The sequence below is a fragment of the Eleutherodactylus coqui genome, chromosome 7 (assembly GCF_035609145.1).
Source record: "Eleutherodactylus coqui strain aEleCoq1 chromosome 7, aEleCoq1.hap1, whole genome shotgun sequence".
NCBI classification, from domain to species: Eukaryota; Metazoa; Chordata; class Amphibia; order Anura; family Eleutherodactylidae; genus Eleutherodactylus; species Eleutherodactylus coqui.
Window position 1 is genome coordinate 168,264,549 of NC_089843.1, and position 21,991 is coordinate 168,286,539.

A 21,991-nucleotide genomic window follows, 5' to 3' on the forward strand; every position below is an offset into this window, starting at 1 on the left:
GTTCAGGAGATGTATATTTGCACCAAAGGTGCGTTGAGTTTGCAAGGACTAAGGGAATGTGTAATGAAAGGAGTTTGAAGTGTATTGTCCCTTTGAAATGATCCCCTTATATGGTAATATGTAATGTATATGGTGGCGAGAGACACTTAGGGATGAAAGATGTATTTTAGGTTGCAATACGGCTATTGTTACTTAAGAGAACCTCCAGGGTCATTGGGTCAAACCCCCTGCTCAGTGCAGGATTCCCAGACATCTGGAGGTCTCTTCCAACTCTACCATTTTATGATGATGTAAAAGTTAATCAGTCACGCCGCACCATGATATAACACCACCACCTGCTTCAAGCTGAATGATATTAACACATCAGGACATATTAATTGTTATTTGCCCATTCTGAGAAGTGCTTTCTATATACAGATATTAATGACATACAATTTTAATAGCATACAAAGATGTGTAATCACTGCCTGTCTGCAGAATATTAACCCCTTAACGACCGGACCATAGTCTTTTTACGTCCTGCCCAAGTGGGCTTTATTCTCTGAGGACGTAAAAACGTGTCCTGCAGAGAATAAAGCCCCGTGGGCTATGGATGTGACAGCTCCATGCTGTCGGTGCCCGCAGCATGGAGCTGTCATCCTGGGCTGTGGGCAGTCCCCCCCCCCCGGCATTGCGATTGGCGCCGATCGCAATAAAGTAAAAAAAAAAGTTAAAGATTCAGCTGCCCTGATGGATCAGATCCATCAGGGCAGCTGAAATTACTCACCCGGCTTCCCCGATGTCGGCCGCGGAGAATGGGTCCTCCAGGACCCGGCGCGGCTCTTCTGCGCATGCGCGCCAGACGAATGACGTCACGCGCATGTGCAGAAGAATGGGAACCCCGGGGAGTTTAAAATCTCCTGGCTCCCGGCTCCTGAAGGTCGCCGGGAACCAGGGGGTGTCCCCGGGGACCGCGGCAAGCGGTTCCCAGGCCTGCGATCGCCGCTATCCAGTGGATAGCGGCGATTGCAAAAAAGTTTTTAAAAAAGTAAAAATAAGGTTAATTTTACCTCCCCTCATGGATCGGATCCATGAGGGGAGGTGAAAATACTCACCCCCGGTCCTCAGCGGTGTCCCGGTCTTCCAGGACCTGAGTCCCCTTCTGCGCATGCGCGCCCGATGATTGACATTGGGCGCGTGCACAGAGGGGCTCAGGACCCGGGAAATTTAAAATCCCTACACATGGCAGCCAGGAGCAGAGGGATGTCACTGCAAAGATGATCACTGTTATCAAATGGATAGCAGTGATCATTTAAAGTAAAAAAAAGTGTAAAAAAGTAATTTAAAAAAAGTGTAAAAAGTAAAAAAAAAAGTTTAAAAAGTAAAAAAAAAAGTTTAAAACGCTTACATTTCATCTCCCCTAACGGATCATATCCGTGAGGGAGGATGAAATTACGTACCTAAGGCCCCCGGATTTATCCGCGGAACTTACCACAGCTTCTGCGCATGTGGCCGTCGCCAAAGCGGCAGACGCATGCGCAAAAGCCCTGGATTGCCAGGATAACTTAAAATCTCCCTGCTCTTGGCTACAAAACTTAGCCAAGAGCCTGGAAATTTCACGGGGGGCCGCGGTGAGCGGTTCCTGATCACGTGTTCGCCGTCATCCAATGGATAATGGCTATCACGTAAAAGTTTTTTTAAAAAGTTAGTTTTATCTCCCCTCACCGATGCGATCGGTGAGAGGAGATGAATAGAGATGAGCGAACGTACTCGTCCGAGCTTGATATTCGTGCGAATATTAGGGTGTTCGGGATGCTCGTTACTCGTAACGAGCACCACGCGTTGTTCTGGTTAATTTCAGTTTCCTCTCTGAGACGTTAGCGCACTTTTCTGGCCAATTGAAAGACAGGGAAGGCATTACAACTTCCCCCTGTGACGTTCAATCCCTATACCACCCCCCTGCAGTGAGTGGCTGGGAAGATCAGATGTCACCCGAGTATAAAAGTCGGCCCCTCCCGCGGCTCGCCACACATGCCTTGCAAAAAAGCGAAAAAATTATATTTGGCCTGCCTGTGTCAGTCCTAAGGTCTCCGTGTACGTGTGTGCTGCGTGGAGAACGTACAAAAATCAGACGCAACCAGCTACGGTTTACTGCAGGCTTGCGCCATTGTCTTTCCTGACTGGCAAATACCTGCTCTGCTAGAGTTAATAACTCTGCTACACTAAAGTTGTGTGACACTTTTTCAGGGCCACACCACAGTTCTAAAAGTTATTGTTCATTGAATATACGCAGTGGGGCCTTCCCTTTGCAAAAAAGCGAAAAAATTATATTTGGCCTGCCTGTGTCAGTCCTAAGGTCTCCGTGTACGTGTGTGCTGCGTGGAGAACGTACAAAAATCAGACGCAACCAGCTACGGTTTACTGCAGGCTTGCGCCATTGTCTTTCCTGACTGGCAAATACCTGCTCTGCTAGAGTTAATAACTCTGCTACACTAAAGTTGTGTGACACTTTTTCAGGGCCACACCACAGTTATTAAACGTATTGTTCATTGAATATACGCAGTGGGGCCTTCCCTTTGCAAAAAAGCGAAAAAATTATATTTGGCCTGCCTGTGTCAGTCCTAAGGTCTCCGTGTACGTGTGTGCTGCGTGGAGAACGTACAAAAATCAGACGCAACCAGCTACGGTTTACTGCAGGCTTGCGCCATTGTCTTTCCTGACTGGCAAATACCTGCTCTGCCAGAGTTAATAACTCTGCTACACTAAAGTTGTGTGACACTTTTTCAGGGCCACACCACAGTTATTAAACGTATTGTTCATTGAATATACGCAGTGGGGCCTTCCCTTTGCAAAAAAGCGAAAAAATTATATTTGGCCTGCCTGTGTCAGTCCTAAGGTCTCTGTGTACGTGTGTGCTGCGTGGAGAACGTACAAAAATCAGACGCAACCAGCTACGGTTTACTGCAGGCTTGCGCCATTGTCTTTCCTGACTGGCAAATACCTGCTCTGCCAGAGTTAATAACTCTGCTACACTAAAGTTGTGTGACACTTTTTCAGGGCCACACCACAGTTATTAAACGTATTGTTCATTGAATATACGCAGTGGGGGCTTCCCTTTGCAAAAAAGCGAAAAAATTATATTTGGCCTGCAGGCTTGCACCAATTTATTTCCTGCCTGGGAAATCAAATCACTGGTAATACAGCATGCTGAGGGGTAGGGGTAGGCCTAGAGGACGTGGACGCGGCCGAGGACGCGGAGGGCCAAGTGAGGGTGTGGGCACAGGCCGAGCTCCTGATCCAGGTGTGTCGCAGCCGACTGCTGCGCGATTAGGAGAGAGGCACGTTTCTGGCGTCCCCACATTCATCGCCCAATTAATGGGTCCACGCGGGAGACGTTTATTACAAAATGAGCAGTGTGAGCAGGTCCTGTCCTGGATGGCAGAAAGTGCTTCGAGCAACCTATCGTCCAGCCTCAGTTCTGCGCCGTCCACTGCTGCAAATCCGAATCCTCTGTCTGCTGCTCCTCCTTCCTCCCAGCCTCCTCACTCCACTACAATGACACATGCTCAGGAGCGGGAACACTCCCAGGAACTGTTCTCGGGCCCCTGCTCAGATTGGGCAGCAGTGGTTCCTCTCCCACCAGAGGAGTTTATCGTCACTGATGCCCAACCATTGGAAAGTTCCCGGGGTCCGGGGGATGAGGCTGGGGACTTCCGCCAACTGTCTCAAGAACTTTCTGTGGGTGAGGAGGACGATGACGATGAGACACAGTTGTCTTGCAGTGAGGTAGTAGTAAGGGCAGTAAGTCCAAGGGAGCAGCGCACAGAGGATTCGGAGGAAGAGCAGCAGGACGATGAGGTGACTGACCCCACCTGGTGTGCAACGCCTACACAGGACAGGTCTTCAGAGGGGGAGGCACGGGCAGCAGCAGGGCAGGTTGCAAGAGGCAGTGCGGTGGCCAGGGGTAGAGGCAGGGCCAGACCGAATAATCCACCAAGTGTTTCCCAAAGCGCCCCCTCGCGCCATGCCACCCTGCAGAGGCCGAGGTGCTCTAAGGTCTGGCAGTTTTTCACAGAGACGCCTGACGACCGACGAACAGTGGTGTGCAACCTTTGTCGCGCCAAGATCAGCCGGGGAGCCACCACCAACAGCCTGACCACCACCAGCATGCGCAGACATATGATGGCCAAGCACCCCACAAGGTGGGACGAAGGCCGTTCACCGCCTCCGGTTTGCACCGCTGCCTCTCCCGTGTGCCCCAACCTGCCACTGAGATCCAACCCCCCTCTCAGGACACAGGCACGACCGTCTCATGGCCTGCACCCACACCCTCACCTCCGCTGTCCTCGGCCCCATCCAGCAATGTCTCGCACCGCACAGTCCAGCCGTCGCTAGCGCAACTGTTGGAGCGCAAGCGCAAGTACGCCGCCACGCACCCGCACGCTCAATCGTTAACCGTCCACATAGCCAAATTTATCAGCCTTGAGATGCTGCCGTATAGGGTTGTGGAAACGGAGTCCTTCAAAGCTATGATGGCGGCGGCGGCCCCGCGCTACTCAGTTCCCAGTCGCCACTACTTTTCCCGATGTGCCGTCCCAGCCCTGCACGACCACGTCTCCCGCAACATTGTACGCGCCCTCACCAATGCTGTTACTGCCAAGGTCCACTTAACTACGGACACGTGGACAAGCACAGGCGGGCAGGGCCACTACATCTCCCTGACGGCACATTGGGTGAATTTAGTGGAGGCTGGGACAGAGTCAGAGCCTGGGACCGCTCATGTCCTACCCACCCCCAGAATTGCGGGCCCCAGCTCGGTGGTGGTATCTGCGGCGGTGTATGCTTCTTCCACTAAAGCACCCTCCTCCTCCTCCTCCTCCTCAACCTCTGTCTCGCAATCTAGATGTGTCAGCAGCAGCAGGACGTCGCCAGCAGTCGGTGTCGCGCGGCGTGGCAGCACAGCGGTGGGCAAGCGTCAGCAGGCCGTGCTGAAACTACTCAGCTTAGGAGATAGGAGGCACACGGCCCACGAACTGCTGCAGGGTCTGACAGAGCAGACCGACCGTTGGCTTGCGCCGCTGAGCCTCCAACCGGGCATGGTCGTGTGTGACAACGGCCGTAACCTGGTGGCGGCTCTGCAGCTCGGCAGCCTCACGCACGTGCCATGCCTGGCCCAAGTCTTTAATTTGGTGGTTCAGCGCTTTCTGAAAAGCTACCCACGCTTGTCAGACCTGCTCGTAAAGGTGCGCCGGCTCTGCGCACATTTCCGCAAGTCCCACACGGACGCTGCCACCCTGCGCACCCTACAACATCGCTTTAATCTGCCAGTGCACCGACTGCTGTGCGACGTGCCCACACGGTGGAACTCTACGCTCCACATGTTGGCTAGGCTCTATGAGCAGCGTAGAGCTATAGTGGAATACCAACTCCAACATGGGCGGCGCAGTGGGAGTCAGCCTCCTCAAATCTTTTCAGAAGAGTGGGCCTGGTTGGCAGACATCTGCCAGGTCCTTCGAAACTTTGAGCAGTCTACCCAGGTGGTGAGCGGGGATGCTGCAATCATTAGCGTCACCATTCCTCTGCTATGCATCTTGAGAAGTTCCCTGCAAACCATAAAGGCAGCCGCTTTGCGCTCGGAAACCGAGCCGGGGGAAGACAGTATGTCGCTGGATAGTCAGAGCACCCTCCTGTCTATATCTCAGCGCGTTCAGAAGGAGGAGGAGGAGCATGAGGAGGATGAGGAGGAGGGGGAAGAGACAGCTTGGCCCACTGCTGACGGTACCCATGCTGCTTGCCTGTCATCATTTCAGCGTGTATGGCCTGAGGAGGAGGAGGAGGAGGAGGATCCTGGAAGTGATCTTCCTAGTGAAGACAGCCATGTGTTGCGTACAGGTACCCTGGCACACATGGCTGACTTCATGTTAGGATGCCTTTCTCGTGACCCTTGCATTCAACGCATTCTGGCCACTACGGATTACTGGGTGTACACACTGCTCGACCCACGCTATAAGGAGAACCTTCCCACTCTCATTCCCGAAGAGGAAAGGGGTTCGAGAGTGTTGCTATACCACAGGACCCTTGCGGACAAGCTGATGGTAAAATTCCCATCCGATAGCGGTAGTGGCAGAAGGCGCAGTTCCGAGGGCCAGGTAGCAGGGGAGGTGCGTAGTTCGAGCAGCATGTACAGCCCAGGCAATGCAACAGTCTTTAAGGGTCTGGCCAGCTTTATGGCTCCCCAGCAAGACTGTGTCACCGCTCCCCAGTCAAGGCTGAGTCGGCGGGAGCACTGTAAAAGGATGGTGAGTGAGTACGTAGCCGATCGCACGACCGTCCTCGGTGACGCCTCTGCCCCCTACAACTACTGGGTGTCGAAGCTGGACACGTGGCCTGAACTAGCGCTGTATGCCCTGGAGGTGCTTGCTAACACTCATCAAGATGAACAAAGCCTGGATTTCCCCAGACTTCTCTTCTCCACCAGCGGACAGCAGCGATACCTAAGCAATACGTAGGCTGCACCCGCGGATGGAAGCTACGTTCTCTCTCACCATCCAAAACGGGGACATTTCTGCTTCATCAATCTGTGTCTAATATTCCTCCTCCTCCTCCTGCTCCTCCTCCTGAAACCTCACGTAATCACGCTGAACGGGCAATTTTTCTTAGGGCCACAAGGCTCACTCATAATTTTTCTAAACAATTTTTATATGTTTCAATGCTCTTAAAAGCGTTGAAACTTTAACTTGAACCAATTTTTCGTTAAACTGGGCTGCCTCCAGGCCTAGTTACCACTTAAGCCACATTAACCAAAGCGATTAATGGGTTTCACCTGCCATCTTGGTTGGGCATGGCCAATTTTTGCTGAGGTACATTAGTACTGTTGGTACACCAATTTTTTTGGGCCCTCACCTACAGTATAATCATAGCAATTTGTATGTTCTTCGCCTGCACTCATGGTACAGAAGTGTGTGTGGGGTTGGCCTACACTTTAGCTACATAAATGTAACTTGGGCCTTGGCTATACTGCAGCTACTGAAATGGAACTAAGACTGCGCTCCCACTATACTGCTGCTTCGGAATTGTTACTGGGGCCTGTCTTGAGTGCTACTATTACTGACATGGAACGAAGACTGCGCTCCCGCTATACTGCTGCTTCGGAATTGTTACTGGGGCCTGTCTTGAGTGCTACTATTACTGACATGGAACGAAGACTGCGCTCCCGCTATACTGCTGCTTCGGAATTGTTACTGGGGCCTGTCTTGAGTGCTACTATTGCTGACATGGAACGAAGACTGCGCTCCCGCTATACTGCTGCTTCGGAATTGTTACTGGGGCCTGTCTTGAGTGCTACTATTGCTGACATGGAACGAAAACTGCGCTCCCTCTATACTGCTGCTTCGGAATTGTTACTGGGGCCTGTCTTGAGTGCTACTATTGCTGACATGGAACGAAGACTGCGCTCCCGCTATAATGCTGCTAGTGATATGTTAGTGGGGCCTGTCCTAATGCTACGGCTGAAATGTTACGAATTCTGGGCTCTGCCTATACCGCTGCTAATGGTATGTCTCTAGGGTGTGGAAACAGAGGCTTCCCAAAGACATGATGGCGGCGAGGCCATTTCCCACCAACGCGGTTACTGTTAAGCTGCATATAACCACGGACACGTGGAGAGGACACGTAGTGCCTCAAAAACATCCCCCTCCTCCTCCAACAGGGAAAACATTCTTGGCAAATGCCTTTGCATTGGTTCGTCTGGTGCCAGTCCAAGAATTTCACCTTTACCGACACTACAAGAGAGCCCCCCCACCATCCCCCCGCCACGGCCCACTTAATCCTGGCCACATTCCGAAAACCAACAAAATAAAACCGCGCTACTAGGTCCGCAGTCACCACCACATTACCACCAACGCGGTTACTGTTAAGGTGCATATAACCACAGACACGTGGAGAGGACACGTAGTGCCTCAAAAACATCCCCCTCCTCCTCCAACAGGGAAAACATTCTTGGCAAATGCCTTTGCATTGGTTCGTCTGGTGCCAGTCCAAGAATTTCACCTTTACCGACACTACAAGAGAGCCCCCCCACCATCCCCCCGCCACGGCCCACTTAATCCTGGCCACATTCCGAAAACCAACAAAATAAAACCGCGCTACTAGGTCCGCAGTCACCACCACATTACCACCAACGCGGTTACTGTTAAGGTGCATATAACCACAGACACGTGGAGAGGACACATAGTGCCTCAAAAACATCCCCCTCCTCCTCCAACAGGGAAAACATTCTTGGCAAATGCCTTTGCATTGGCTCGTCTGGTGCCAGTCCAAGAATTTCACCTTTACCGACACTACAAGAGAGCCCCCCCACCATCCCCCCGCCACGGCCCACTTAATCCTGGCCACATTCCGAAAACCAACAAAATAAAACCGCGCTACTAGGTCCGCAGTCACCACCACATTACCACCAACGCGGTTACTGTTAAGGTACATATTACCAGTCTGACTGGGGCATGCAGACACCTTGACAGAATGAATAGTGTGTGGCACATAGGTTCCCCATTGCTATGCCCACGTGTTCAGCTCCTGATGGCGGTGGCACAGGATTCTATTTCTCATTGCTTCTGTACAGCATTGTGGGCTATCGCCCCGCCCCTTTTAAAGAGGGTCGCTGCCTAGCCGTGCCAACCCCTCTGCAGTGTGTGCCTGCGGTTCCTCCTCATGGCAGACGCACTTCTAAATAGACATGAGGGTGGTGTGGCATTAGGGCAGCTGAAGGCTGCGCAGGGACACTTTGGTGTGCGCTGTGGGGGGGAGGGGGGGCGGTTGGTCAGCATGTAACCCAGGAGAAGTGGCAGCGGAGTGTCATCCAGGCAGTGATTGTGCTTTGTTGTAGCTAGTGTGGTGCTTAGCAAAGGTATGCCATGCTAATGAGGGCTTTTCAGAAGTAAACGTTTTTGGGAGGGGGCGGGCCCCACTCTTGCCGCTATTGTGGCTTAATAGTGGGACCTGTGAACTTGAGATGCAGCCCAACACGTAGCCCCTCGCCTGCCCTATCCGTTGCTGTGTCGTTCCCATCACTTTCTTGAATTGCCCAGATTTTCACACATGAAAACCTTAGCGAGCATCAGCGAAATACAAAAATGCTCGGGTCGCCCATTGACTTCAATGGGGTTCGTTATTCGAAACGAACCCTTGAGCATCGCGAAAAGTTCGTTCCGAGTAACGAGCACCCGAGCATTTTGGTGCTCGCTCATCTCTAGAGATGAAACTTTTTACCGGAGGCCTCCGTATTTGCACCCCGACGCGATCCCCCTCCGTGAACTTACCCGGATTCTGCACATGTGACCGCCAGCAAAATACCAGACACATGCGCAGGAGTCGGGGAGCCCAGGAAACTTAAAATCTCCTTGCTCTCGGCGACCAACGGTCGCTGAGAGCCTGGAGCAGTGACGGGTGGCCTCGTTGAGCGGTCCCTGGTCACGTGATAAAAAAGTAGCGATCTGAGATAGGTCGGTCTCACATGACCGGATAGGAATTACGGATTCCGCATGCGTCTGATCCGCGGTATTACGCAGATCAATCGCATTGGATTACACAATTCCGCTCATATTAGTGGGTTGGAATTGCGTAATCCACTCGCAGAAAAGAGAACGCAGCAGGTTCTATTTTACCGCGGCTATCCGCCGCATAGAGCCTATTGTGCTCCATGGTCATGGATATACCCGCAGCCCATACGCAACTACATTGTGTACGGGCTTCGGGTACCCGCGTCGCCGCTAAGCGACGGTGCGGGAAATACAAACAAAAAAAAGCTGTACTGCGCATGACCGCCTGTGTGAGTACGCAGTTATGCGCAGTACATTACGTGGCCGTACGCAGGGTCACAGCCGGGCTCACAGCTGGGATCCGCTGCGGGCCTCCGCAAGCGGATTCCTCTTACGGCTGCGTGAGCCTGGCGTTATTCAGACCGCTACCTGTGATACGTATTTTACAAGAAGCCCTTGGGAATGCTCACCTTCCTGCAGTCCCAGGAGCACCTTGTTGAGCGTCTTCTTTGTGAGACCGCAGCACCTCATCAAGCTTACGAAGACTCTCGGAACGCCACTTTTTACACCCCATCCCTGCTGCTGAGGTCACGAAATACCCCCAAAAAGCATGAGAGGAGGGGAAATACCCGGTTTTCTTGCCCTATATGCCCAACCCAACCAGCCTCCGTAATTACCCCTGTCTTCGGACATAAAACTCAGTTTATATTATTACCTTTATCTAATAATTAGGGAATGCCAAAAAATGGGGATGGCGGGGAGGGGGGGGGACTATTTTTAGGAAATCAATTTTTTTTCCGTATAAGTGGGCAATGGGTCCTGGAATTTATTCATTTCTGCCCTGAAATCCAGCGGGCATTCCCTCCATTATGGGCCTAGCCATGTGTCCTGTAAGTAGATTAGGGCCACAATAGGTATGATTCTGAACACGGGACAAACGAGGGTATCCATTTTGGGGTGAAGGTCTTCATTCCTATGTACGCTGTACAAAAAAACCCAGTTTTTGAATTGACAAAATTGCCAAAAAAATGAAAATCATAATTTTTTTCTTCTGCTTGGCTTAGATTCATTCAAAAACTGTGAAGTCAAAAAAGTCATCGTGCCCCTAGATAAATTCGTTAAGGGGTCTACTTTACAAAATGGGGTCACTTGTGGGCGTTCTCCATCGTTTTGGTCACTCAATGGCTCTACAAGTGTGCAATAGGGCCTAAATCTCCTTCAAGCAAAATTTCTGTTCCGGTTGTTCCTTTCATTTTGGGCCCACTTGTGCATACAGACGTAATACTAGGGCCACAATGGGTATGTTTCTGAGCACGGGACAAACAGGGGTATCCATTCTGGGGTGCAAATCCTCATTTTCATGTGTACTATAGAAAAAGGTCCTGTCTTTAAAATGACATATTTGCAAAAATATGAAATTTTAGTTTTTCTCCTCTAAATTGCATTGACTCCTAAAAAAAAACTGTGGGGTTAAAATACTCATGACACCCCTCAGTGAATATGCTAAGGGGTGCAGTTTTTAAAATAGGGTCACTTGTGGGGGTATCTATCATTTTGACTCCTATCAGCCTTTCCAATCTTGGCTTGGTGTAGGAAAACAAAGTGTTCCTCAAAATGCTGAAAAGTAATGTTAAATTTGTACGTCTCCTAAATGGTTAAAAAAAAAGCGAAAGTTTTTCCAATGTGCGCCCAAAATAAAGTAAATGGATGGAAATATATATCTTAGCAAAAATTTCTATATTATGTTTGCAGATATTTGAGATATTGCAGTTGGAAATGGGAAAAAATGACGATTTTTTCAAAATTTTCCCAATTTTGGCGCTTTTAATAAATAAACACAAATTCTATCTGTCTTTTTTTCCGCCTAAATGAAGTACAACATGTGGAGAAAAAACAATATCAGAATCGCTTGGATATGCAAATCCTTTCTGGTGTTTTTCCATGTTAAAGTGACACGTGTCAGATTTGCAAAATTTGGCCTGTTCATTAAGGCGCAAACAGGCTTGGTCACTAAGGCGTTAAATAGCTGACCCAGGTTCCAGACATTGCTGTCACTTGCTAACTACTTTTATCGGTATGTGCCATTCTAAAAATATAGAGCGGAGCTGTTTAAGCGACGTCCACTACATGAATATTTACTTAGGAAATCCCAACTACATAGTGTAGAATCTGTAAAATCTATTTACCATGATATCAGTGTTTCCAATGCACTCAAAAGCATAATGGACTCCGCCATTAGTCATCTTCTGTATCACCTCATGAATGGGATTTTCATGCTCCTTTGGGTTCACGCATTCCGTGGCCCCAAGTTCTTTAGCTTTTGCAAATTTGTTGCTGTTTACATCAACAGCAATGATTCTGGACGCTCCTGCTACTTTACATCCTATAATCACAGAGAGGCCGATGCCTCCCAAACCAAATACTGCACATGTAGAACCTGGCTCCACCTGGAACAGAAAATATAATTACTAGGGTAGGAAATAATTTTATGTGATTATTAAAAGAAATGAAAATGCTTCCAAAGTTTTCCTTTTTATTTTCACTATAAAGTTTTTTTGGTATTTTTTTTCTTATTGCAGCCAGGGCTTATTTTGGGGGTAGGGATTATATTTCGAGCCCAAGTGAAAATTCTGGCAAAAGATCGCTACAAAATGTCTAATCAATAATAAAATTAGAGGCAGCATCCACGGCAGTTATATAGTAGTTAAAAGGAACTTTATTCTATCATGGTCCCAGTAAACAGTGACATTTCGATCCAATAATGGATCTTTATCAAGCCTTCTCTTAATACGATACCTTTTGCCCATTCGTGGGTGATGGAATGTATTCAGCATTCCATATATAGCGAGTCTTGACACTGTTGCATGAACCAGGTAGCCGGAGGATCGGTGCTTTCGTTTTGCATCTCAATATAGAGCTTTGCTGTGTATCTGTAGCCTAGGCAACGGATCCCGTGAGAGCTCTGTAATACCACACATGCGCACTGTGAATAGTTGGCTCGGCAGGTACAGGGGTAGCTGAGCATCACCGGTGTATGACGTGCATGCACAGTTATCCTTTAGGCTGCTCCCCTGGTGCAGGATGATGACATGCTTCTCCAGACACTGGCTGATGACGTTCCCACAGCTGGTAATAATTGATTTTAATTGTATTAAGAGCTATGTGTATATAAGATGTGTCTGTGAGTGTGGAATACAGGCTTGATAAAGATCCATTATTGGATCGAAACGTCGCTGTTTACTGGGACCATGATGGAATAAAGTTCCTTTTAACTGCTATATCACTGCCGTGGATGCTGCCTCTAATTTCATTATTGATTGGACATTCTGGAGCAGGTTTGGATCCAACCTGAGGTGAGGCGTGACATCCCCTTGGCTTAAAACCGCTGTTTGAAAAGGAAATGCTGCTGTGCTACTGTGTACATGCGGAAAGATCACTACAAAGTTGCATGACTTTGTAGCGCCATGCACAACTTTGTAGGAACTCAAAAGCGTGATATCGCTGCGTGAAAACGCAGCAATATTGCACAGAACGCAGGTGCAATATTGCTGTGATTTTCTCACAGCGATATCGCTATTGCCCATGTGAAAGAGGCCTAAATCTTCTGCAATGTAGCAGGAGCAGGTTGGCTTCTCAGATGTCAGACACAACCGAGAACCCAGAGAAGAAGATAGAAGTAGTTTTAAACCACTTCTGCGTTTCCTTTACCAGCTACATAGCGCTCAGTGAGTGCTATGTAGAGAATGCAGGAAGTTGCACTGTCTTTTCCTGCACAGAACCCGGCGATCACATGATCACTAACGACTCTGGATGTCAGAGCTGCAAGGTCTTAGCAGATGCCTGAACAGATCTGACAGTGACTACTGTCTCACTAGAAGGATGTTTTCCCCAGTAACTGGAGCTCCTATGGATGCTGCAGTTACAGTGAAAAAGTGTAAAATAAAAAAATACACTGTGAATATACCCAGAGACCTTATAGGAAGAAAAAAGTTCCAAAAATAAGTAAAAAAAACTACAGATTAACATATGCATAAAATATAGAAAACGACCCACCACCGTCCAACATAAACCATCGTCATATCTGCTCTGTAATCTGATATCATACAAATTATATATCAAAACATCCAAAACAAAATGAGAAACCCATTCCTATACTTTATTATAATGTAAATATAATATTTAAAAAATAAAGAACTATACATTTAAAAAATATTTTTTCTTCTTCTTTTTTTATTACTCCTAATAAAATAAAATACAAAATCTGTGAAAAAAAGTTATTAAAATTTAACCCTGTATAGGACGGGCAAATAAATGCAGCAACAATTATTTTGGCAGGCCAGGAAAAAAATTAGGACCATAAAACCACCACATGGTTAAAATTACTGAACACTTAATTCCCTGGCCTTTAAGGAGTTAAAGCATTGTCAATGTCAAAGGAGTAGTTATTAAAATGTTGGCCGTATTCATTTGTTTTTGTTTGTTTTTTACTTTCTTTGAATTGGTCACTTACCTTAGCTGCATTAACTGCGGATCCATATCCCGTGGAAAAGCCACAACCGATCAAGCACGCTTCATCCAGAGGTGCATCATCATGTATCTTCACCACATTTATTTCATCTACTACTGTGTACTCAGTAAATGTGCTGGTGCTGATAAAATTATGAATCAATTTTCCTTTACAGGTAAATCTGCTGGTGTTATCTAACATCAGCCCAGTATGCTGGCCAACTCTGTAAAAAATAAATTTGATAAAGATTTTTTTTTTTCATTTTGAAAAAGCCATTTTTTAAAAGAATTTCCAGAAAAAGCTACATTCTTACAATTAAGAAATATTCATAGTGGATGATTTGAACAAATTAAAACTAGGTCTTAAAAGCCTCAACATTTACCTTGATACTGTGCTTTCCCAAAAATAAGACCCTGTCTCTTGTATTAATTTTCACCCAAAAGAGGAACTAGGTCTTATTTTCGGGTAATGTCTCATTTTACTTACCTAGCAGGCTGGTCCAGGTCTCACCCGCCGGTCTCCAGAGGTCCATGCAGTTCCCACAGTCCTAGCCGTTCATGCAACATCGCTTCCTGGGTACAGGATTCATAAATCCCACCTCCAGGAAGCAATGGCTGTAATTGGTCAAAGAACCAACCAACAGCCATCTTGTTTTGGAAGCAAGTTTTATGAATTAGCTGAGCCCTACTCAGCTAATTCATAAATTCTGCCTGCACAACGCGATGGCTGTTTATTGGCTAAGCAGCGATCGAAGAACCAATCAGCTGCTGGGAAGGGTCATTGTGGAAGTGGAGCAGCGGTCGCTGTGGAGGCAGGATTCATTAATTGGCTGAGCCATGGCTGTTGATTGAGTGATGGCTGTTGATTGGTTCTTTGACCGCTGCTCAGCCAATCAATGCAGCACGGGATAAACCAATGCGATGGCTGCGATTGGTTCATCGAACGCTACATTGATTGGCTGAGCAGCAGTCGAAGAATCAATCACAGCCATCATTTCTTGGAGGGTGGAATTTATGAATCCCATAACAAGAAAGTGATATTGTACGAGCTCTGAGGACTGCAGGAATCACACTGGCTCTTGAGAGCAGCAAGAGGGACTTGAACTGGCCCTATTTAACGTTGTTTTTTTTATGGAGTGTAACTAGGGCAAATTTTCGTGGTAGGGCTTCCCCAAAAATCCTGAAAAATCAGTGTAAGCCTTATTTTCAGGGAAGCACAGTAAAACAATTAAGCCAAGCCAGTTGGATTGCTTATCTACGACTACTACTAGTACAATACTACTACAGTAGAACCTCAACTAACGTCATTAATCCGTCCGGAAGCAATGGACTTTAGTAGAAATCAATGTTAGTTGAGGACATTATTTCCATAGGAATTAATGTAAATCCAATTAATTGGTTCTAGATGTTCCAAAAAACACACCAAACCCCATTTAATAGAGAATGACTCTGGTCTTTAATACCAAAAACAATAACAATACTAAATGAATATAAAACACAACTGTAAAGAAAAAATTAACATTTAACAGGTTTTTGGACATTTAGCATACAGTGCTTTGACATAGCACTGCAGGGACACACCCCTTCACTTCCAGTTGCAGGGTGTGGTTCACTAGTGAGCAGGTGCTTGCAGCTGCAGGTCTCTCTCTCTTTCTCCTCCAGGGCCTGGGACTTTTGCTCTCTCCTACCCAGGAGGGAGTGAGGTCCTGGGCTATGGCTAGAGGGAGGACCACTACCCCCACTCTCCGGAGCCAGCCGGCGGAGGATGGGGATGCTTCACAACCGGCTACCCAGGAGGGGCTGAGGAGATCTAGCAGGAGACGCAGCGATGTGTCTCCTGCACCCCTCCTGGAGACCACCCGAGGTGGCCGTCGGGCTAGCCAGGGTGAGGGACGGCAGCCCTCCGGGACCTCGGCTGCTGGGACTTCCAGCAAAGGCCCTCCTGGAGCCAGGCCAGGTACTCCTGGGGGAAACCCCAGTCCTACCATCGAGCACTGGGGGACACTGCGGCCTAGGGAGGATGTAACCATCTTTGCTGCCAGGCTCGCTTCAAGGACCCAGGAGTACCGTGAGGCCGGTGGCACCATCAGAAGGCTTCAGGAGGAGTTAAAGGCAGCCAGGTCCCTGGCCAACAATTCAGGTGGGTCAAGGAGGGCCCAATACAACCAGGCCGTCCAGGAATTGAAAAGCGAGATCCTCACCCTGGTTGAGAGGAGGGCGGACATCTTAAGGGGTGCAGGTCCGTTCGCAGAGAAGTTGGTGAATGGTGACCGGTTTGAAGGGTCTCAGCCGGCTCTGGCTGGGGTCTGTGAGGATATGAAGGGCCTAGTGTCCAAGATGGAGCAGGCCCCTGCTGGAGAACTGCAGACAGCGGATAGTCAGCAGTCCCTGTGCAGTGACCTTCCAGCTGGGCAAGCTACTATTATTTCAAGCTCAGACTCCTCTGGGGAAGAGGGCGAGGACAGCGGCCCGGGGGGGCAACTAGTGGCGTACATAAGTCACCTGGAATCCCCTGGAGGCCTGGAGGGTCTCTATTTTGGCAATGACCTTCCTGAGCGAGACCCCCAGGCTAAAAAGAAGAAAAGTGGCAAAAAGATCACCCAGGTGGAGTACAGGTACGTCAGCCTCCCTGGGCAAGCCTCTGAACCAGGGGAGGGGGGTAGCTGCATGGGTAGCCCCCAGGTCCGACCCAGCCTGGACTCTGCTAATGTGGGTTCAGTGCAAAGGAAGGGGGAGAGTACTAGGCATCCTGATCCAAACACCCCCCCCGGTTCGTAATAAAAGGAGGGGTGACGGGCAGAAGCTGGTGTCTGACAGTGAGATTCCTAAGAGTGGGGGTCATCCGTCGTCGGATGATCCAGGTAAAATATCAAAAAAGGCTGCGAAGGTGGGGGGTGCACCGGCATCAGGTGGCCCCCAGAAAGGCCCTGCGGCGGGCCTAAGTAAGGGGGGTCTCCCGGCGTCGGGTGATCCCAAGAGTTCAGGGAAGGTGGAGGAAAAGATGGGGGGTCATCCGGCGTCGGCTGGCCCCCCGAAGGGCCCTGCGGTGGGCCTGGATAAAGGGGGTTGCCCGGCGTTGGGTGGCCACCAGAAAGGCCCTGCGGCGGGCCTAAATAAGGGGGGTCTCCCGGCGCCGGGTGATCCCAAGAGTTCAGGGAAGGTGGAGGAAAAGATGGGGGGTCATCCGGCGTCGGCTGGCCCCCAGAAAGGCCCTGCGGCGGGCCTAAGTAAGGGGGGTCACCCACCAGCAGGTGATCCCATAGGTTCACGGAAGGTGGGGGGTCATCCGGCGTCGGGTGGCCCCCAGAAAGGCCCTGCGGTGGGCCTGGAAAAAGGGGATTGCCCGGCGTCGGGTGATCCCAAACATCCAGGGAGTTTGGGGGGCCATCCGGCGTCGGGTGGCCCCAATAAGGGCCCTGCGGTGGACCCAAAAAAAAGTGGAGACCCAAAATGCCGGAATTCCTTTGCCGGGGTTACACGAAATATGATGGCAGGAGGCGGAGCCAAAGGTCGTGAATGCGTGGCTGGAAGTCCCTTTCCCCCCAGTGCTAAGGGGGGTGGGTCTGGAGGCTCGGAGGGGACTATATTTAAGAAACCCACCCTGGGTTGCTCCCCTGCAGGCAAGAGGGGAGCGGCTGGGAAACCTCCGAGCCGCCAGGTGCCCCTTACTCTTCCGGCCAAGAGAGAAGCCATTACCGGTCTGGTCGCAAAGAATAGGGAGAATGATGAGCGTGAGAGTATGGAAGGCATGGAGGTGTGTGAAAGGGATGAAGGGAGCAACATCATGGTGAGAGGTGTGCGTGAGGGAGAGTCCAGGGGTGTGGGGAATTTAAATAATACAAGATTAAATGTTGGGGTGTCTGCTGGTGGAGGAGTATCGGAGGGAGGTACAGGTAAATTTAAGTCACAAGTGAGGGTGGAGTGTCTGGTGGTTTGGGGAGGAGTGGGGGCCCTGGTCCAGCTGCCGCCCCGGCGGTGACTGCTCCTAGAAGCTACGCTAGTGTTGCCGCCGGGGTAAGTGGGGGACCTTCACCTCCCGGCTTCAGGGACCCCAGGTCACACGAGCTATTCCTATCCGCCTTAAAGAGGGGAGAGAGGTCGGTCACTATAGAGGGTGAAAAGCGCGACCTATCCTTTTGGATAGATAGGTTTGGCACAGGGGCCTTCCGAGAGCAAAGGCAGGGAGAAGAGGCATGGTCGCTTCCTACAGCCGGGCAGGGGGGGTCCAGAAGGAATGTGGTTCGTCTCCGATGGGGAGGCAGTGAAGCCTGCCCTAACCGTGCTAGGGTGGTGGAGCTTCTCCTCGGGATGGAATTCAGGGTGAGTGACATCTTTGCCCTGATCCACCCCTTTGGGACCTCCCTGTTTGATGTTAGCTTCGTGAGACCAGAGGGGCTCGAGCTCTTCTGGTCAAAATACGAGCTGGCTCAGACGGAGCCCGAGTGGCGGGATTTTGCAGTTCAAGCAATTACCCGCCAGAATGACACTAAGAGAGTGACCGTTCTGACTAGTAACGAGTCTCTCTCTTATGTTGACATCATGACCTGGATGGGCAGGTATGGGGAGATTCTCCATCCTCCCCAGAAAAACAGGGACGCACACGGTATCTGGTCAGGGGCCTGGACTTTCATGGTAAAGTTGAAACGTGCAGGTAATTCCGTTACCCACATCCCTTCTTCTGCGTTCCTGGGAAGGGACAGGATTCTGGTTTTCTACCAGGGGCAGCCGAAAGTCTGCCACAGGTGCGGGGACCCCACACATTTCAGCGCACAGTGTAAGGTGCTGGTGTGTGCGCTGTGTGGGGGCAGAGACCACCCATCCTCCTCCTGTGGCAGCATTCGGTGTAACCTGTGTGGTGCTTTAGGGCACCCATTCAGTCGTTGTCCCTTATCCTGTGCCAACATCGGCCGAGCCCAGTCAGAGGGCCAGCGGGCCCGTCGCTCCGGGGGCGAAGCTGGTGGCAGCAGGGAGGAGGAAGAGCTACGGGGTCTCGGCGGGGTTCCTGGCCAGCCAGGGCAGGAGGGGAGTCGAGCTGCTGAGGCCCCAAGGGATAGCGATGTGGATGAGGAAACCAGAAGGATGGAGAGAGAGGAGGTGGCTGCCAGTTCTGCGGGATCCTCCCGTGAAGAAAGTGCGGACGAGGAAAGCGAGAAATGGCAAAAGCAGAAAAAAAAGGGTAAGGGAAGAACAAGAAAGAAAAATAGGGGTTCTTCCTCTCTAGAGTGGGATGACTCGGTCCCACTCACTCTGGTGCAGATACCAAAGGAAGGCCCCATCAGTTCCCTTACGGTCGACCTCTCTAACTGGTACCAAGCTCTCAATAACACCTCCTCTTCCCTGCCAGGGGGAGAGGCTGGGGGTGAGGTACCGGAGGTGGTGGCGGAGATAATTGAGGAAGGAACCCCGGGGGACACTGGGTCTCATTCTGTGGGGGACCCGGTTTCTTCCGGGAAGGGGGCCACCCTGAAGCCGGAAGGTGAAGGTAAGGATGAGAGTGGTGATATGGATGTCTCAATTTCATTAAAAAGAAATAAGGGAGAGACCTCTTCTTCCGACAGGGAGGAGGGGGAGAGTAAGAGGAAAGCCATCCAGCTCGATCACCAATGATGGCGGCACTCACCCTGTTGACGCTGGCATCCATTAATGTTGCCAGCATTAAGTCAGATGCGGCTAGGTTTGCGGCCTTTGATTTTCTCAGCCGAGTTGAAGCTGACATTTTATTTTTGCAAGAGACCAGGCTGACAGATTTGTCGGTCATGAACAAAGCCAAGCGTGAGTGGAGGTGCGGAGCCTCCTATTGGTCTCTTGCGGCCGAGCCGTATAGCGGGGTGGCGGTCCTTTTTAAGACCGCACAGGTAGAATGCAGACGGGTTATCGAGCTGGAAATGGGGAGGTGCCTGATCTTGGATATTCTCATGGGAGGTCAAGAGTTGCGTCTTATTAACATCTATGGACCCCAGTCAAAGGAGGGGCGCAAAGACCTCTTTATGAGAATTAAGCCTTTCCTTTTTACAAGCCGGCAAGTGGTCTTTGGAGGAGACTTTAATAATGTCACGAGGCTCTGTGATAGGGGAGGTTCCAATAACCAGCCAGGCTATGATAGCGTCGCGTTAAATAGAGTAGTTAGTGAGGCACGCCTTGTGGATGTCCACGTTCGGCACACCCCAGGGCGCACGGGATTCACTTGGTTCAGAGGTAGTTATTGCAGGTCTAGGATAGATAGGTTTTATTTAAAGGAGGAAGCCGTCTCCTCACCGTTATCGGTGGTGGAGGTGGAGTTCTCCGACCACTGTATGATTCTTTTTTCTCTGAATGTCACAGAGACCCCTCGGATGGGCAAAGGTTTATGGAAGTTGAATTCGTCGCTCCTGGAAGAAGCGGAAATAAGACGGTCCTTTGAGGATTTTCTTCAGAGCCAGGAACCGCTACTGGGCCTATGCAGCAGTAAGTCAGAGTGGTGGGAGATGTTCAAACATCGGGTAAGAAGGTTCTTCCGACAGATCTCCAACCTCAGAAGCCTGAACAGAAAACGTATGTATCAGAGCCTGAGGAGGAAACTCGAGCGTTTGGTCTCGACTGGAGGTAGCCACGAGGAGATCTCCAGAGTGAAATCCTTGCTCAAGAGATGTCAGTATGATAGGCACGCATCTTTGGTTCTTGAGAGGGACTTTGGGAAGTACCGCTCGCCTGACCCCTACAAGAACTGTAAGATGTCAGTGAGTTGTAAATTGGTTACGGGTCTGCTAGACAGTACAGGCTCCCTGAAAAGGTCCAGATCAGGGATCCTGGAGGTCGTCAGATCCTTCTACTCACATCTCTTGGGCGGGAAAGAACTTAATCGGCACGGAATCTCGACTTTCCTGGCAGAAACCGTTCCCGAACCAGGAGTAGACCCCTCTCTTGGCGTTTTGACAGAAGCAATTACGGAAGATGAAGTCGGACTGGCGATTGATGGGCTCCGGTCCAAAAAGTCGCCAGGCCCAGACGGCTTAACAGCTGAGTTTTTTAAAGCCTTTAAGGAAATTTTAGTTCCCCTCTTGACCGAGGTTTTTAATGAATGTCTATCCTTGGGCGTTCTGCCGGAGTCAATGAGGAAGTCGGCCCTAATTATTCTGTCAAAGGGTAAAGATCCGCTCCGTATTGAGAATTGGCGTCCCATAGCGCTCCTCAATACGGACAGAAAGATTCTGGCAAAAGTGCTGTTCAGTAGGTTGGTGAAATTTGCACCCCAGCTCCTTTCTGGGGCTCAGCACTGCTCTGTTCCCGGTCGAAGCACGTTTAGCGCCGTGCTGAGTGTCCGGGAGGCTGTGGAGCGGGGCAGGGCGGGTCTCTGGAAGGGGTTTTTACTTTCCCTGGATCAGGCTAAAGCTTTTGATCGCGTAAACCACGAGTACCTTTGGTCTGTCCTTTTGAGATACGGTCTGCCGGTGGGGTTCGTAAAATGGTTAAAAGCATTGTATTCAGGGGCTGAGAGTTTCCCGCTCGTGAACGGTTGGGTTGGCCGTCCTTTTGTAGTCGGGTCTGGAGTTCGTCAGGGATGCCCTCTGAGCCCCTTGCTTTACGCGTTCGCTGTCGATCCCTTCCTCAGAAGGGTAGATGGGGGACCGTTGGCGGGGGTGAGGATGGACCCGGGGGTCCCGGACCTGGCCTTGAGGACAGTGGCGTACGCTGATGACGTTACTATCTTTGTCTCCTCTCAGGAGGAGGCGGGGTGGGTGATGTCAGAAGTTGTCCGCTACTCGGAGGTCTCCGGGTCAAAGATCAATCGGGAAAAGTGTGAGAGTCTCTGGCTGGGAGGGGGAGATCCTGCTTTTGATCTTCCGGACGCTCTCCCAGAACCCCAAGATTCCGCTAAAATTTTAGGCATCGATTTCGACCAAGGGAATTATCCCGAGAAAAACTGGGAAGGCAGATTGAGGAATGCCGCTCAAAAGGTGGATCAATGGAAAGGGTGGTCTTTGACCCTGAGA

At 50.2% G+C, this 21,991-nt stretch overlaps 1 protein-coding gene across 1 annotated transcript in view; it reads right to left on the reverse strand.

The window, feature by feature from the left end:
- The window catches only part of LOC136572950 (alcohol dehydrogenase 1-like), a 60,641-nt gene that overhangs the window by 25,481 nt on the left and 13,169 nt on the right, over positions 1 to 21,991 (reverse strand). Inside the window, exons 5-6 of the mRNA XM_066573994.1 lie at positions 14,026 to 14,245; positions 11,702 to 11,962 (exon numbers count right to left, since the gene is read on the reverse strand). Coding sequence (XP_066430091.1) covers positions 11,702 to 11,962; positions 14,026 to 14,245 — 481 coding nt within the window. The remainder of the gene's footprint in view (positions 1 to 11,701; positions 11,963 to 14,025; positions 14,246 to 21,991) is intronic.